Source organism: Mizuhopecten yessoensis, unplaced genomic scaffold (assembly GCF_002113885.1).
Source record: "Mizuhopecten yessoensis strain PY_sf001 unplaced genomic scaffold, ASM211388v2 scaffold11053, whole genome shotgun sequence".
In the NCBI taxonomy this organism is placed as follows: Eukaryota; Metazoa; Mollusca; class Bivalvia; order Pectinida; family Pectinidae; genus Mizuhopecten; species Mizuhopecten yessoensis.
In genome coordinates this window covers 756,993-773,849 of record NW_018408855.1, presented here as the reverse complement: position 1 = coordinate 773,849, position 16,857 = coordinate 756,993, and the positions used below count along the sequence as shown (strand labels likewise).

The window sequence follows — 16,857 nt, the reverse complement described above, 5'->3', positions numbered from 1 at the left end:
GGTAACGTCCTGAAGTACAGATTCTAGTGTCAACATGGTGGTAACGTCCTGAAGTACAGATTCTAGTGTCAACATGGTGGTAACGTCCTGAAGTACAGATTCTAGTGTCAACATGGTGGTAACGTCCTGAAGTACAGATTCTAGTGTCAACATGGTGGTAACGTCCTGAAGTACAGATTCTAGTGTCAACATGGTGGTAACGTCCTGAAGTACAGATTCTAGTGTCAACATGGTGGTAACGTCCTGAAGTACAGATTCTAGTGTCAACATGGTGGTAACGTCCTGAAGTACAGATTCTAGTGTCAACATGGTGGTAACGTCCTGAAGTACAGATTCTAGTGTCAACATGGTGGTAACGTCCTGAAGTACAGATTCTAATGTAAACATAGTGGTAACGTCCTGAAGTACAGATTCTAGTGTCAACATGGTGGTAACGTCCTGCAGTATAGATTCTAGTGTCAACATGGTGGTAACATCCTGCAGTATAGATTCTAATGTAAACATGGTGGTAACGTCCTGAAGTACAGATTCTAATGTAAACATAGTGGTAACGTCCTGAAGAACAGATTCTAGTGTCAACATGGTGGTAACGTCCTGCAGTACAGATTCTAATGTAAACATAGTGGTAACGTCCTGAAGAACAGATTCTAGTGTCAACATGGTGGTAACGTCCTGCAGTATAGATTCTAATGTAAACATAGTGGTAATGTCCTGAAGTATAGATTCTAGGTCAAAATGGTGGTTACATCCTGAAGTACAGATTCTAGTGTCAACATGGCGGTAACGTCCTGAAGTACAGATTCTAGGTCAACATGATGGTTATGTCCTGAAGTACAGAAAATTAACGAGCACAGATACTGGTGTCAACATGGTGGTAACGTCCTGAAGTACAAAATGCACAGCCACCAGAGGTACTGGTGCAAACATGGACGTAAGGTACATGTATTAGCATCAGCACCAGGAACATTAGTCCACTGAGGCTGACAAAAATGTGATACAGCACTATGATAGGATTTACAATGTAGTCTAAATCATGAGATATCGTCAGTTCATTTTCAAAATAGACAACACAACACATGTTTTTTTTTATGAAGGTTTAATAGTTTTAGCTTACGTCTATTTCATGCACACTTATAATTATTAATAATGAGTGAAATGGATATAGAATCTGACTTATTGAAAATTAACTAACTGATAAATCGACCGTTTACAACTCAAAAATATCCTGTAAAACAAAGTTCAGAGATTGTTTATTATATTGGTATAAAATAATTATACATTCATGTACATAGTTATGGCATTGGTCAGTCCATACAAAATCTTATAGTAAGCTTCAGTGTAATATAATATAAGTCAGGGCTAGCCCTGTGACAATGGCCGACTCACAGTCTTCCACTGTAAAACACTGTAGCCATCGTGTGGGGTCTGGGATCTAACCCTATCTACTGATCAGGTACTTAACCTCAAGTCAGCTTTCTCTTCGTATAATTTTTCTATGATACTCTTCTTAGTAATCAAAATAAATTCACATGTAAAAATCATTGCTTTATTAATATTCTGATACTTACATATTATGGTCGGAATTTGACATCCCAAAGCCAAAAAATGTTTTATCGTTTTTGAGTTGAAGATACCCAAGTATGAGCTTATATTACGTTCAGTTGGTTTAATGTTTACAGACCCTTAAATATATGTTAGAGGATCAGATAGAACCCATGCTCCCCACACGATGTATACAGTACAGAATTACGCATGCGTACATATTGCAAAAACAAATCTCCATATTTGGTAATGCACATACATTTAATTCTAGCAGTCCCACAACGACACACACACATCAAGCTAGAACCTTTCTGACACCATACCAAGCACCTCACACACACTGCACACTTCTGAAACAATCATAGCCGAAACACACACATTCTCAAACCTGTCATATACATACCTACCACACACACTTGCCATACAGTTTCAAAGATAAGCATACAAACTCGGCTCAAAATCAAAGATAAGATTGTTGCACTTAAAATAAAGTAATTCTAATAACTTATACACAAATAAAAGGCCTTAACGACTTGAAGCCCGCTCATACGTTATCATAGCTTCGTTGGCAGCACTGAAACAGTGTCCTCAAACCTGGATATAACGTTAACTGTTACCCTAACTACTGGAGCAATGTTTGGTAGAGTATCATATATGTATTGTTGACTTATACCAAATCTGTTCTGTACTTGATTTACCAGATCATATGTCTTATATGAAGAATTGCTCACTTTTTTTTTTTTTTTTTTTTTTTTATATATCTAAGTTGAAGGACACTGTTCTATTTGCACATAATAATATCTAACATGTGAATATGGTTGAGGTACAGATATAGCAAGCATGCCTGGTGCCACTACTGGCATGTGTAGTTCAACCTACACAACAAAAGGCATGCACAGTAACGCATCATCACAGTATAATAGACACTCATAGGAAATAATACACGAATGTAAAACTGCTGGTACAGTACCAGGAACAGTTTTATACAGACATCATTTGGGTACACCATGACATCACAGGGTACACCATGACATCACAGGATACACCATGACATCACAGGGTACACTATGACATCACAGGGTACACCATGACATCACAGGATACATCATGACATCACAAGGTACACCATGACATCACAGGTTACACCATGACATCACAGGGTACACCATGACATCACAAGGTACACCATGACATCACAGGATACATCATGACATCACAGGCTACGCCATGACACCACTGGGTACACAATGACATCACAGGGTACACCATAACATCACAGGATACATCATCACATCACAGGGTACAACATGACATCACAGGGTACACCATGACATCACAGGGTACACAATGACATCACAGGGTACACCATGACATCACAGGATACACCATGACATCACAGGTTACACCATGACATCACAGGGTACACCATGACATCACGAGGTACACCATGACATCACAGGATACATCATGACATCACAGGCTACGCCATGACACCACTGGGGACACAATGACATCACAGGGCACACCATAACATCACAGGATACATCATCACATCACAGGGTACACCATGACATCACAGGTTACACCATGCCATCACAGGGTACACCATGACATCACAGAGTACACCATGACATCATGGGGTACACCATGACATCACAGGGTACACCATGACATCACAGGGTACACCATGCCATCACAGGGTACACCATGACATCACAGAGTGCACCATCCTATCACAGGATACACCATGACATCACAGAGTACACCAGGACATCATGGGGTACACCATGACATCACAGGATACATCATGACATCACAGGCTACGCCATGACACCACTGGGTACACAATGACATCACAGGGTACACCATAACATCACAGGATACATCATCACATCACAGGGTACACCATGACATCACAGGGTGCACCATCCTATCACAGGATACACCATGACATCACAGAGTACACCATGACATCATGGGGTACACCATGACATCACAGGGTACATCATGACATCACAGGGTACACCATGACATCACAGGATACATCATCACATCACAGGGTACACCATGACATAACAGGGTACACAATGACATGACAGGGTACACCATGACATCACAGGGAACACCATGACATCACAGGGTACACCATCACATGGTACACCATGACATCACAGGGTACACCATGACATCACAGGGAACACCATGACATCACAGGGTACACTATGACATCAGAGGGTACACCAAACATCATAAGGTACACCATAACATGACAGGGTACACCAGAATACACCCTGAACACAAAACCACATACACATTCTCTGACATAAATCTGAGTTAGAAGATTATTTCAGCCTGACTTGAGAAAAAGAGGCTCAGAATGACCTTCACAAAGACAGATTCAAGTTTACAGTGGCGGTGTAAAACCTACAGATTACATAGCTGACAAGACAGGGTATACTATACATGACTCAGCCTTTCAATGGGTACATATACTCAAGATGTAATGAAAAACATGTAGATAAAATAGTTTAAAATGTATATATGACTTAGGTCTGAAATCTATTTGCAACACCATTTACATGCTTCATGGTACATAACAGAGACCATGTCACTGATATAAAAGAAGCTGTCAAGCTCTCAGCTTTAAGCAATGACATGGATAATTGTAACTATGCATGATCCAGATCCGATTCCCCTCCACTTCCAGTTTGACCTTTAACCTACTGAGATCATTGACACAGGAGACAATATATTAAAAGCTGCTGTGATTCAATTCAGATGAACTTTGGTAGGATTTAGAGGTCAAACTAAAGCCATTACAGTTACTCAGAATTCCAATGGTGGAACAATTTTTTGTCACACTAACATACTGACTGATTTTCAAATGAGTGAGATTTATGGCTTGCATGGCGTGAGACATGTTTCAGCGTGAGTCAGTCTCAGAGACTTGGCAACTCTGATACTGTTAGGGGATGTATGAACACTACAGGTTCTCACACTTACAAAATGTAAGGAGGTGTAAAGGACGTATGGTGGTGTACAAATTCACAATTTTACAGGATTTATTACGCTTATATGTTGAATTTTGGGAATCACAAGTGATTTTATGTGTGATACTATAAACTTTCGTAAGCATTTACCAAGAAAACAAAAAGGAGAATTAGCGAAGTTTCAATGAATACCCTGAAGGTCAAAACATTTACTAGGTAATTATAGGTTTACAAGGTAATTTCAGGTAAATAAAAGCCTTGAGAGGATAAGCCACTATACAGTACATCATCACCACCACAATAAATCAGTGTTTGTTCTCAGTTCCTGTTAAATATCATTATCAATGTGTTCTCAAACTTTCAGTCAGTCCGATTTTACCACATAATAGCTTTGTTCATGCTTTAAAAACCAAATTTTTTGCTGGTAGTAGGTTGTTCAATCCTCTTGAGTAAGAAATAGATGCAATGTCATCATACCTAAGTGTCTTGACTGAGGAGGGGAGTCTGGATTTAAAATTTATAGCAGATAGTTTAAGGGACAATGAACTGTCTGTGTCCGTGTGTCACTAATACACCTGTCTCTGTTGGCTGGTGTATGAAGTCCTCGTCCGTGTGTTGGTGCATACTCTTTCAAGCTAACCAGAGTTGTCTCTCTTTGCACCGGTTGAGACTTTTCTGGCTGGGTTGTAAAAGTGAAACATGTTATCAAATTTCTAGGATTGCGTATGAGGAGAAAATATAGGGCGAGTTTGTTGGATGTCACCATCAGATCTGATTCTTCCTGGAGTCCCACATCACAAACAGAAGTCTCATCACAAAAGTAAAGTCAACACTGACCTGGTTTTAAACTGAGCACAAAAATGGTAGACACTTCGTAAACTTTAGTACACACATCGGTACAGGGTTACAATCACTGGGTTATAGTTGAGTAAAAACATCTGTCAGAGTTATCCCCCTTCCTTCAGATTAAGAGATGGGCCCTTAACACATAAAACAGGATAGTCTCCCTTTATACACAGCATCAGAGATATCTGGAATACACAATCAATCACCACAGGAAGATTTTAAAATGTGGGGATTGAAAGAGGATAGTCAAAGGGACAAAGAATATATCTTCCAATGTAGACTAATTGTTTCCCACTCCAGATGTAGAATGAGAGTAGCCTCCCTTCCTTCCCCGGCGACTTGGTCATGTGTCATGATACTCTATAAAACCAGTAGGTCTCCCTAACACACTTTCACCTTATAAAATGGTACACTTCCTTTTCTTGCTCTCCTTTTTGCGAATTTTCTTTCCATTGCTCTGTCGAATTGCCTCCATCTTCCGTGATCTGATTTCCCTCATTAAATCGTAAAATACCTGCAATGAGAAAAGGACAGACCGGTAAGTAACCGAGATTCGTAAAATATTTCCACTTTTTAATATCAGTCAAGATAACGATGATTGATTGGTTATTGTTTTGTTCCTTTGTTGTTCAGGCCTAATGATAAACCTACCAAGCTAGAATTATTACTCATTAGTATTACCTGGTCTTTCTGTCATACTGTTGAAATTAAACGGGTGGTAATCATGACGAAATGTAACAAACTAATTAAGGACTGAAATTCTCATGTGTCTCCTGACAGAAATGACAACTATAGAAAACACAACACTTTCCGATAAAATTGTCTGTTCCACAATTTAATAAAACAGTTGATTTGAAATTCATCATGAACCAAAAGTAATCACCCAGAAATATTATATACATTTTTTTGCTTGTTTTAACATAAATATAATTTGGATTGAAAAACATCTTGGTAAAATTTACAATGGTATGCAATACTGTACAAATATTTTCTCCAAGATCTTTTGCAGGGTATCAAATTCTCAGGAGAACATCACAGGGATGCACTAAGGAAACTTGCAGAGTCACAAAATTTGCTTGGCAGCAGATCCATCTTGGAGAAAATGTTTCAACTCACTTTATACCATCATAAATGTTCGAAAACACTATTTCACTAATTACGCATAAACAGTCGTCAATGTCTGAGCATATGTTCGGACTTGGTGTGTTTCCTTGGTACCCCCTGATATGTTCACCTGAGAATTTAAAAGATACACAATCAGTTCAAGTTCTGATTAATGACTTAACATCCCATTTCAACTGATTTTGGCATAAAACTACATTAATTGAAGAGAACATTATAAAGGAATGTTACACATATCTGTTAAGATTCCTTCAGATTTCATCCAACCGCGATTTCATTTTATCATTAATTTTATAAGTATGCCGGCCAGGCAAAAGATTTGTGCAGCCCTGAAATATCTTGTTAATAATGAAGAAGCGATTGACTAGTGTGAGCCTAGTCTAGGGTAACCACGGTCTTATTAGGCACTGGGTATGCTTCTCAACATTTAGGCAAGCACACCTTGAAATGTTTTCTACATAATAATAATATAAATTTGTAAAATTACTCTAAAGCGCTTTACAACATATGGATAATAGTATTAGTTATAATTGTGAAACAAAAGAGGCTAAAGAAACCATTTAAAATAGTTAAATATTAACAGATATCATATAGACGTATCATATATGTGAGACATAGTCTGACCGTCTTCCGAACCCAGGGAGTAAAAAACATAACTCGGTCTGTGTATCTGTGTAAACAGGAGAATGGCTGCAAGCCTTACCCTACATTGGTCACAGTATCATTAGCTGTGGTATCTACTGGGAAAACCCAAAACTAGCCCATTTACATCATGTGATAAATCTTTCTGCAAAAATCATATGCTGGCATTTTACCAACAATCTGGAGAACATGGAATGGATCTATGTGATGAAATCATACAAATTAAAACAAAATTTCCTTTTTTTCTGGATCAGTCGGGCATGAAGTTGAGAACACTTGGCTTCTTCTAAAATTGAAATAAGGCTGGAGTAAATGTCTGTGAACTATCAAAATTTCATGTCTACAAATTTCTTTAACATACACTTAAAATTATTTGAGTGTTATCCAAAACTCAAAAGATTTGATACACTGAGGTGTAGAACATTTACCACAGATTTTTCAAAACTAGCTGTGAGTTGCACCATCGACCGTCCCACTTTTCCCATTTATTTTATTCTTATAGCTTACTATGGTATATATGTCTATAATATTGATGAAGGCTATAAAATTAGATTCAGACAATCTAATGTGAATAGTAGTTCACACTTGTTCAAACTTTTGAAAATATCATCATCATGATTATAATGTCAAGCAAAATAATTCAAGGGAGGTAACTTCTACACACAAATCTCAGCAGTACTTTATATAGCCAAACATGTGTCCCTGTTAACATCAAAGATGATGTGTCCTCGATATCCCTTGAAATTTTGGAAATAGTTAGCTTGTAGACAAATCAAACTAGGGGTAAAATTAATCCTAGAATGAAGCAAGGTCAAGTCAAGTCATCAACAATCTGATTAGATGAAAATCAGCAAAATTCCCATTTCTATCTAAGTGTACCATAAAAGGTTAGTGGTGATGATTTCTCATTCTACTCAGGGAAACAACTTTCGAGATAATAGCATCCTGTCTGTCGACCCCAACACATTTAATGTTGTACATATTTATTTTATTATCAATACAAACAAATGTTGTCATCAACATTGTATAGCACCCAGACCTTCCCTTGAGAAACAGTTGGACCCCAGGAGCTGTTTACTTTAGCCTTCCATTGTACTCACGTCTACACAAACCTCCCACGTGTTTAGATAGCACAACACTTTTAATATACAATTTTACTTTTACGCAGATATAATCTGGCAGACGGTGCATGGTGCCGCATGGTTCTTGGGGATGGCCCGATAGCTCTGAAATAGGATGCACATGCATGCTGTATGGGAGCATGCAAGCCTAGCAAGAGAATATTAACACACTATGATTTGATAAACCAGGTCTGAAAACACATAATACTGCCACGAAGGATCTGATAAATGGTTAGGTGATTGGAAGATCTTGGAACATATATGTGAGCGCTGATATTTTCAGACAGAAATGATTGCTTTACAATTTAGGTTTAGTCAATCTGTTAAAATTACCCTTATTTTTTCAATTTTTACAACAAATGTCTTTGAAATGTGATTCAAAGTTTCTGTAAAACAAATTGACTTCAATTTTTTTCCCGTTATTTGTAGAAGTTTTTCAACAGTATGAATTCAAAACTTAACGGAACAGCAAGAATGATGATTTTGAAACTAGTCCTGAAAATAGGTTATAAGTGTTCTGCATAGGAGGTGTGAAGATTGCAGGTATTGGTCTGTGACCAGGCAGGTTATGTTGTGTTAGGGCTTCAAATTTCTTGAACATTCCCCATAGACTTGGATGACTGCGGAGGTATAGTGGAGTCAGTAAAGGTGTGGGTGGGTTTCTAGCTGAGCGTATAGTGGAGTCAGTAAAGGTGTGGGTGGGTTCCAGCTGAGCGTATAGTGGAGTCAGTAAAGGTGTGGGTGGGTTTCTAGCTGAGCTTATAGTGGAGTCAGTAAAGGTGTGGGTGGGTTTCTAGCTGAGCTTCAATGACCCAAAGTATTGATGTCAACATCATCTAGGCCTGGAGCTATGGGGCTATCACTCAGGTTTCACCTAAAGATGGTACCTAGTTGTAGAGATTTCCACACTGGCCCTTAACCCTTACACCACTGTAGACCATAATGGACTTATCCATATCAATACATGGTAGAGTTTATTAAAATTACATAGGGGTGAAAGAGTTAAACAATTTGTGATAGCACCCAGACCACAGGTACTAGCCTCGTCTGACAATACACCTATAATATAGATTATATTATAGGTGTATTGCCAGAAGAGGCTAGTACCTGTGACCAGACAATTCAGTCAGTGGGTTTGGGTCTTACCCCAATGTTGTAAAACCTATAACAGTAGCACCTATACAGCCATGGTCCAGTCTTGTTTGACCTCAACAGTACAATATCAGAAGTTCACTTAAAAAATCAACAGCAAATCCATTATTTAAACCCCAGATTGTGTTTTTTGCATATCTAATGTAAGATATGAAGCATTAATATGTGTGCAGTACTCAGCATCCCTTTGAACTACCATGCTTTACAACTCTACCGATCGATCCACTCATGTCTGTTAGACCTGCAGGTTAGTGCAGAGTGCAGCTTTTCTGACGAGCTGGGGACGGAGGGACTACTGATGAGCTGGAGACAGCAGAGACTGACAGAGTAGTCTGGATAGGTGGTGTGGAGATCGTATAACTACCTCAGGAATTGATCTGTGCTTCCACAAGTTATGTGGCATTAGGGCTTCACCTTTCCTCAACATGGCATGCCACATTACAGGTTTAGATCAATGGGGAGGTTTAGGGAGTAAGGAAAAGTGTTGATGGGACATGGTAATACAGTAGGACTTCAATGATCTGTTGAAGGGACAGGGTGATACAGCAGGGCTTAAATGATCTGTTGATGGGACAATGAAATACAGATGGGCTTCAATGATCAGTTGAAGGGACAGGGTAATACAGCAGGGCTTCAATGATCAGTTGAAGGGACAGGGTAATACAGCAGTGCTTCAATGATATGTTGAAGGGACAGGGTAATACAGCAGGGCTTCAATGATCTGTTGATGGGACAGGGTAATACAGCAGGGCTTAAATGATCATTTGAAGGGACAGGGTAATACAGCAGTGCTTCAATGATCTGTTCATGGGACAGGGTAATACAGCAGGGCTTCAATGATCTGTTCTTGGGATAGGGTAATACAGCAGGGCTTCAATGATCTGTTGGTGGGACAGGGTAATACAGCAGGGCTTCAATGATCTGTTGAAGGGACAGGGTAATACAGCAGGGCTTCAACGATATGTTGATGGGACAGGGTAATACAGCAGGGCTTCAATGATCTGTTTATCGGACAGGGTAATACAGCAGGGCTTCAATAATCCAATGTGTCTGTGTCAACTAGGCAGGACTACATCTGAGTGTAGGGATATTAAAATCATACTTACTGCAACATTAAAATCCATGTTTAGTATCCCAGTAATGATTTGTGATACGAAGAATTCCACATGCCTAACACTATCTGTACCTCAAACACTAATGTATTGTATGTATGATATTTGATGAAAGTTTTGTCATTAATTTCAATATATGTATATTAAAGCTGCTGCTTAAGAAATATCACAATTTACTGAATATAATTATTGTCCTATATAGTAAAAAAAACAACGAAAAAACCAAGTGTTGTCTATGGTGTATTGAGCTAGAGAAGTACACAGCAGCCCTTGTCAGACTTTGGGTAAGGGGTTGTCTCCAGTTGAATGACGCTCTCCCGTTTACCATCAACCTTCTTGAAGGTCGCACGCCCACTTCGACTAGATATCCCAAGTTTACACTTTTTACAGATGCGCAATAAATCATAGAAACTCTGAAAAGTAAAGTCAGAACACAAAATGGAAAAACAGATGAAATCAAAGCAGGAGAAAATAAAAACAAGTCTTGCATGTTATGTATTAGGTTGGAATTAAAAAGATATACAATAGAAAATTAATTAGTACAGAAATCAAAGAAAGAAAACAATGCAAGAATAATGGAAATAATTAGCAGAACAAAAAATAAACGTGCACTTTACATCTCAGCCAACAAAGCAAAACAAATTCTAGAGTCAAGATTCTACAGTCAACATTGAAACATACTTGATTATAGATTTAATTTTTGAGACAACAACAAAGTCATGTATGCAACAAGGTTCTGGCAATGGAGTAACCAAGCAAACACCATTTGATTGGTCTGATCTGTTGTCATTGACTGCAGTTAAATCTTTACGGGATTGATTGAAGACAAAATGCTACCGGTTTGATGCAAGTGCTGATAATTAAAGGAAATTTAACACTGACATAACCATGCCTTCGTTCAGCACCGCATCGTAGTCATTTGCAAAAATGTTCAATGATTTTAAATGGAGACAGGATCATGTCTTCATCAGCATAGCATTGCAGTCATTTGCAAAAAATAAAGGAGAAAATGCTCGATCATTTTAAATGGAGACAAACGATGAATAAGACATGCAGGGTTAGATCTGTGTGTAGAGGAGTGCTGTGCCAATGTAAACAACATGCACCGAAATACATGCTGCTCGACTTGAAAGAAAACGTTTCTGGTTCAAAGGGCAAGGTATTGGAAGCTGATCAAATCCCTAACACAGGATTCCACACCCAACACAGAGTTTGTGTGTGTGATATCCCAAGCCTGACTTAAACAGGCAGTCGATATCCTTCAGCTGGTCATTCCAGTTTAATATGAGACCACCAAATCTCTGAGCATTTGGCTGCACCGAGAACTTCCTGGGTGTGTCCAATATACATGTATCAATTCGGCTCAACTTAAAGACTGAAATACCATTTCAGGTCAAAATAATAATAAATATAAAAAAATGAAAATTAAACGGTATCCTACCTTCCTGGAGGTACATTTCATAGAAGCTGCACGCCAACTTAGAGTTCATTTTGGAAGGCATGCTTCTAAATGTATTTTTGTCTAGACCAAACCAACATATATTTTCTGGTTTTATTTGTGTCAATATGAGTCTCTATAAACCTGTTACAAGATATAATCCATCAGATTGTCTGTTTTAAATAATTTTCAGCAGCTTTCGGCCAAATCTAATCAACATGACATTTTTATGATCAACACTGCCATAATAACTAGTGGGAAGATAAGGGAACATGTTCAATAGCATGTATTAATGTGTGGGCTGACGAAGAGCAGGAGATTATCCTACAACTCGGTGAACATTTGTTCCCTTTACAGTGAGATTCACTGCTTATAAAACAAACGGCCTGCATATCGCTGTGGGTCGTTAACTTCCCTCCCTCTATAACATCTGTCAATACTTGCATGCAGTAAAAACATTAATACCTGTAATCAATAAATGACTCTACTGCCCTGTGTTGATCGTCTTTATGAAGAGCACTGAGAGATGAACACACTCATTCCCTTGTATAAATGTGATCTTTTTCATTCCATTACTTGTGTAGCTGTGAATTTTTGAAGTAGTTTCAAAAAGTAGCATGAAAATTCAATATTACAATGTTGTACATTTATAAAACACCTGTGGTACAAGACAAATATATTTTAGACAATAACAACTGCCACATTAACTGATCACTTGATACAGCCTCCAAACATGCTAGCTAATGATATGATATCTACAAGTGTCATATTATAACAGATGAAATTTGAGTGTTCAAAATATCATCACCACAAATAAACGTCAGCTGCGGTAAATAGCATATATATGGATGCCTAAATGTTTTGATCTCATGAATAAGTTATGAGCATTGTGTTTTGGGTGGGGATAACATTTGTGTATGTTTTGCTTTCTAGAAATACGCTTTAGATAAACTAGTGTTTCATGAATGGGAAACAGACTATAGCTACTATTTCTGGTAGGGAGCCAAAAAACAACTGTCTTACTAGAATAGTGTAGCAACAGGTCAAGTGAGAATCAAACTTTGATGTGATGGTGGCACCATACAACACTATACATTCTCCATCCTGTACTTCAGGACACAAGAGGATCAGTGCTGTTGATAACACTAATGCATCAATTAGCATGCTGCCAACCTTACATACAGACTGTAACTATATATATAACATGTACATGTCAACAAGTCCCGCAAGAAGAGGCCCACAGGGCCGTCTTACATACCCAATGTAACTATATATAACATGTACATGTACATGTTATATAGTCCCTCAAGAGGCCAACAGGGACCGTCTTACATACTGACTAACTATATATAACATGTACATGTCAACAAGCCCCTCAAGAGGCCCAAAGGACTGTTTTACATAGAGATCTTCTTACTATTATAACCTATTCATGTTAGTTACTCATCCAAGAGGCCCAAAGGGACATCTTATTTAGCTAGTAGTATAACTATCCCAAAAATAGAAATACACTAAAACTTGTTTCCTAAATGAGCTTTTAATAGAGAAGCCAGTTCTATATTGTGTTTATGTAGATGTACAAGGAAGGGAGTTCATGGTCACACTAAAGTCCTACAGGTTCAATTTCTGCAAAAATAAATGTCATAAGTCAAAATCCAATTTTGTTTTAGTAAAGAAAGATTCCCCGACAACTGTCAAGATATATCATGTATTATATTCACCTAAAAACTAAAATCTGTTTTAAGTTCAGGTGTTTGCTAAATTGTGTGAAATATCCTGGATAAGATAGCGGCAGTTTCTGGCTCTGATAGGAACCCCCAACCTAACACAAGACTGTACACTGGTTATCTCTGTTAGCAGGGAACCCATACAGCAATCACAGTCAGCAGGGAATTACCAGGCATTTCCTTAAACTTGACATCGTACAGCCAAACAGGATACTTATTCAGTTTACTATAACACCTCATCACACAAGTACAGATAGCTAACCTTACAGAAGGTTGAACCAGTGATCAGGACTGAAGAAATGTTACAACAATCTCCTGTACATGGTTCATACAAACTTTTGACCTCAAAATTTAAGGACTTTTCAAGGGTTTTTCAAGACAAATTTTGAAAATTCAAGGGCTAATTTATATTGCAAATTAAACAAACAATTTTAATGAACAACAAGGCCTTGAGGGGATGGGATTGAAGGAAAGTCATCGGCATCCGTGTTTGGATTTGGATTAGGAACAGTCGAGGTAGGTCTCAATGTACTTGCCGTTGAAGTAGAGGGTTTGGTATAAAAGTCTGCCAAAGGCCGAGTCAAAGTGATCCCCGAAATTTTCACATGTTTTTTTACTTTTCATATGTTATGTAAGGGCGTATTCCCCCATCTTGCCAAGATCGATAATTCTGTTACACAGCGAGCACAAAGCAGAAGTCCTATCACCCTTGAACTCCCTCACCCCTAAAAAAATTCTAGGATCATTAAGCCATTTTTTGCGGTTAAAAACACACTTCCCCATCGCAGTTGTTCCGTTTGTGTTCCCCTCCTGTTAACAATACTCTTAATGTGCATGACCATCTGTCACTTTGGCGCTCTCACTACGAGACTTACTCAATTCAAACGCAGTAATGACACAAATTGAAAAGGTAAAACCGGAAACTTCATCGGTATATATTTTCCGGAATTATTAAAAATTACGATCTGCAATTTGACGATCAATCTGTGTTAAAAATCATTATTGTTTGCGACAAATGTTTACAAAATAATGAATTAACATGACAGAAACGGATACCCACCTATCTTCACTGCTTTTCAAGGGTTTTTCAAGGACTCCCATTGATTTTCAAGGGTTTTTCAAGGCTTACAGTCATTTGCAAGAGTTTTTCAAGACAGGACATCAAATTCAAGGGTTTTTCAAGACCTGTGCGAACCATGCTGTATACACATGTACTGTAAATACAGGGCAATTTATTTTTTTGGAAATTCTGAGTTTATTACAAAGTTATCAGCACCAAATCATATATCTTACTAAAAATACCAAATACATAATTATCTGTGGACTGTACATGTTCCTGGAATGAACACTGCAATTTGAAAAGGCAAAGGTCTTATTAGAACAGGTATCACGATCTAACTACACATAGCCAGGATACAGGTGTATATTGTACTGTAGTTATCCATCAGCTATACCAGTAGGTAGTTGGTAATTATTCTTACCTGTATCATACGTATACACATATGCTTTACGATATACTGAAATCAGAACTTATAAAATAACTGTGTACTACCGAGATGAGTTTACTGCTATATCAAAATTTAATTGGGTGGACATTTCCTGGCAAACAGTATCACACCAGTCTTATATAAAGGGTAAGTCTGTATTTCACCTTCACGCTAGTAAAGTGGCCTTGCCTGGAACTGTCACTGCCTAAATGGATTAATATGGTATATACAGTGGGGGTGCAATGGTATACATGGTGAGGAAGGAAATATTGACTGTTTAGAAGTCTGCTTTTTATGGATAACATCAAATGCTAGTGTTCAGTGAGAGTAACTTGTTGCATGACTTTATCCCATCCTAGTCTATAAAGGTTGGTTTCAATGAATTCTGTTTACTGGGGTACCATTTCTGCCGAAACAGTTCTCAAAATAATTAGTTAGCCTGTATTTGTGGCGAACTCACCTTATCTACATTAGCGCGAGTCTTGGCGGACGTCTCAACGTAGGGAACTGCCCACTGTTGAGCTCGGGTCTGTGCTTCGTCTATCGTTACTTGGCGCTTGTCCTCTAAATCACACTTGTTTCCCACCAATAAAAAAGGAATGTTGTCATCGTTTTTTACCCTTAAAATCTGTTCCCTGCAATGACAAAATACAAAAAAAAAACCATTAGTCAAATAATTAATATTGAATACTTTCATTCAACATGACATTTTATATACAAGTATTTATTACTGTATACCAGAACAATTTTCACCAGAGTGTAATATTTTTCGCCATCCACAATGATGGCAAATTTATCATGAAAGCAAATATGAGTACACATCATACTGTAATAACGTGGACAGAACAAAATATACACACGGACAATATGGATTTTAAAGATGATGAATATTCGACTGGGCTAAAGTTTCACAGTGTACAGTATGTGTCTGATATAAATAATATATTACCATACAGAGAGAAAATGGCTGGTACTATATAGCGGCACACACAGGCCTAAGGTAACAACAGCTGGTATTGTGTTTCTTGTAATCTATGATCACATCACCATTATATGTCAACAATAATAACTAATTTCAAATTTATGAGGTTTTGTGTTTTCATTTCCTGTGTGCAGAGCTAAATATAATTCTGAAATGCACCACATGGCCTCGCTAAGGCTACAATGAAATGTCTTGAAATTACTAACTGTGCACCAAACAATAGCGAGATGTGTGCAGGGAGCTGCCGACGACATGGTAATTGCCTGTTGAGACGTATTTTCCCCGACACTGCCTAGTCGACAGTGTGTTAATAATTGTTGTTAATGTCAGATGTTAATAATGCTGATGATGATGATGATGATGAAGAGGATGGTGATGATGATGATGATGATGATGATGATGTGAGAGCGTTAATGATTGTTGAATGCACAATAATGATGTGGGAGTGATAATGAGTGTTGATGGCACAATACATATACGTATATATCATTTGTAATTTATTGTAAAGTATAGTTATCCAATAAGTTGTCAAACTTAAGGAATAAAAGTTGAATTGTGTATGTGTGTGTGTGTGTGTGTGTGTGTGTGTATGTGTGTGTGTATCATATTGTATGTTGTCTCTGTATTGTTTTGTATATATGTTATGACTGATAAGTCAACCGACTTAAAGTAATAAAGAACTTGAACTTGAACTTG

At 37.9% G+C, this 16,857-nt stretch overlaps 1 protein-coding gene across 1 annotated transcript in view; it reads right to left on the bottom strand.

Moving 5' to 3' along the window:
* Nucleotides 1-2,273: 2,273 nt before the first annotated feature.
* Nucleotides 2,274-16,857, bottom strand: part of LOC110465092 (ras-related protein Ral-A-like) — a 53,154-nt gene continuing 38,570 nt past the window's right edge. The window contains exons 4-5 of the mRNA XM_021520671.1: nt 15,640-15,814; nt 2,274-5,892 (exon numbers count right to left, since the gene is read on the bottom strand). Coding sequence (XP_021376346.1) covers nt 5,776-5,892; nt 15,640-15,814 — 292 coding nt within the window. The 3' untranslated portion in view covers nt 2,274-5,775. The remainder of the gene's footprint in view (nt 5,893-15,639; nt 15,815-16,857) is intronic.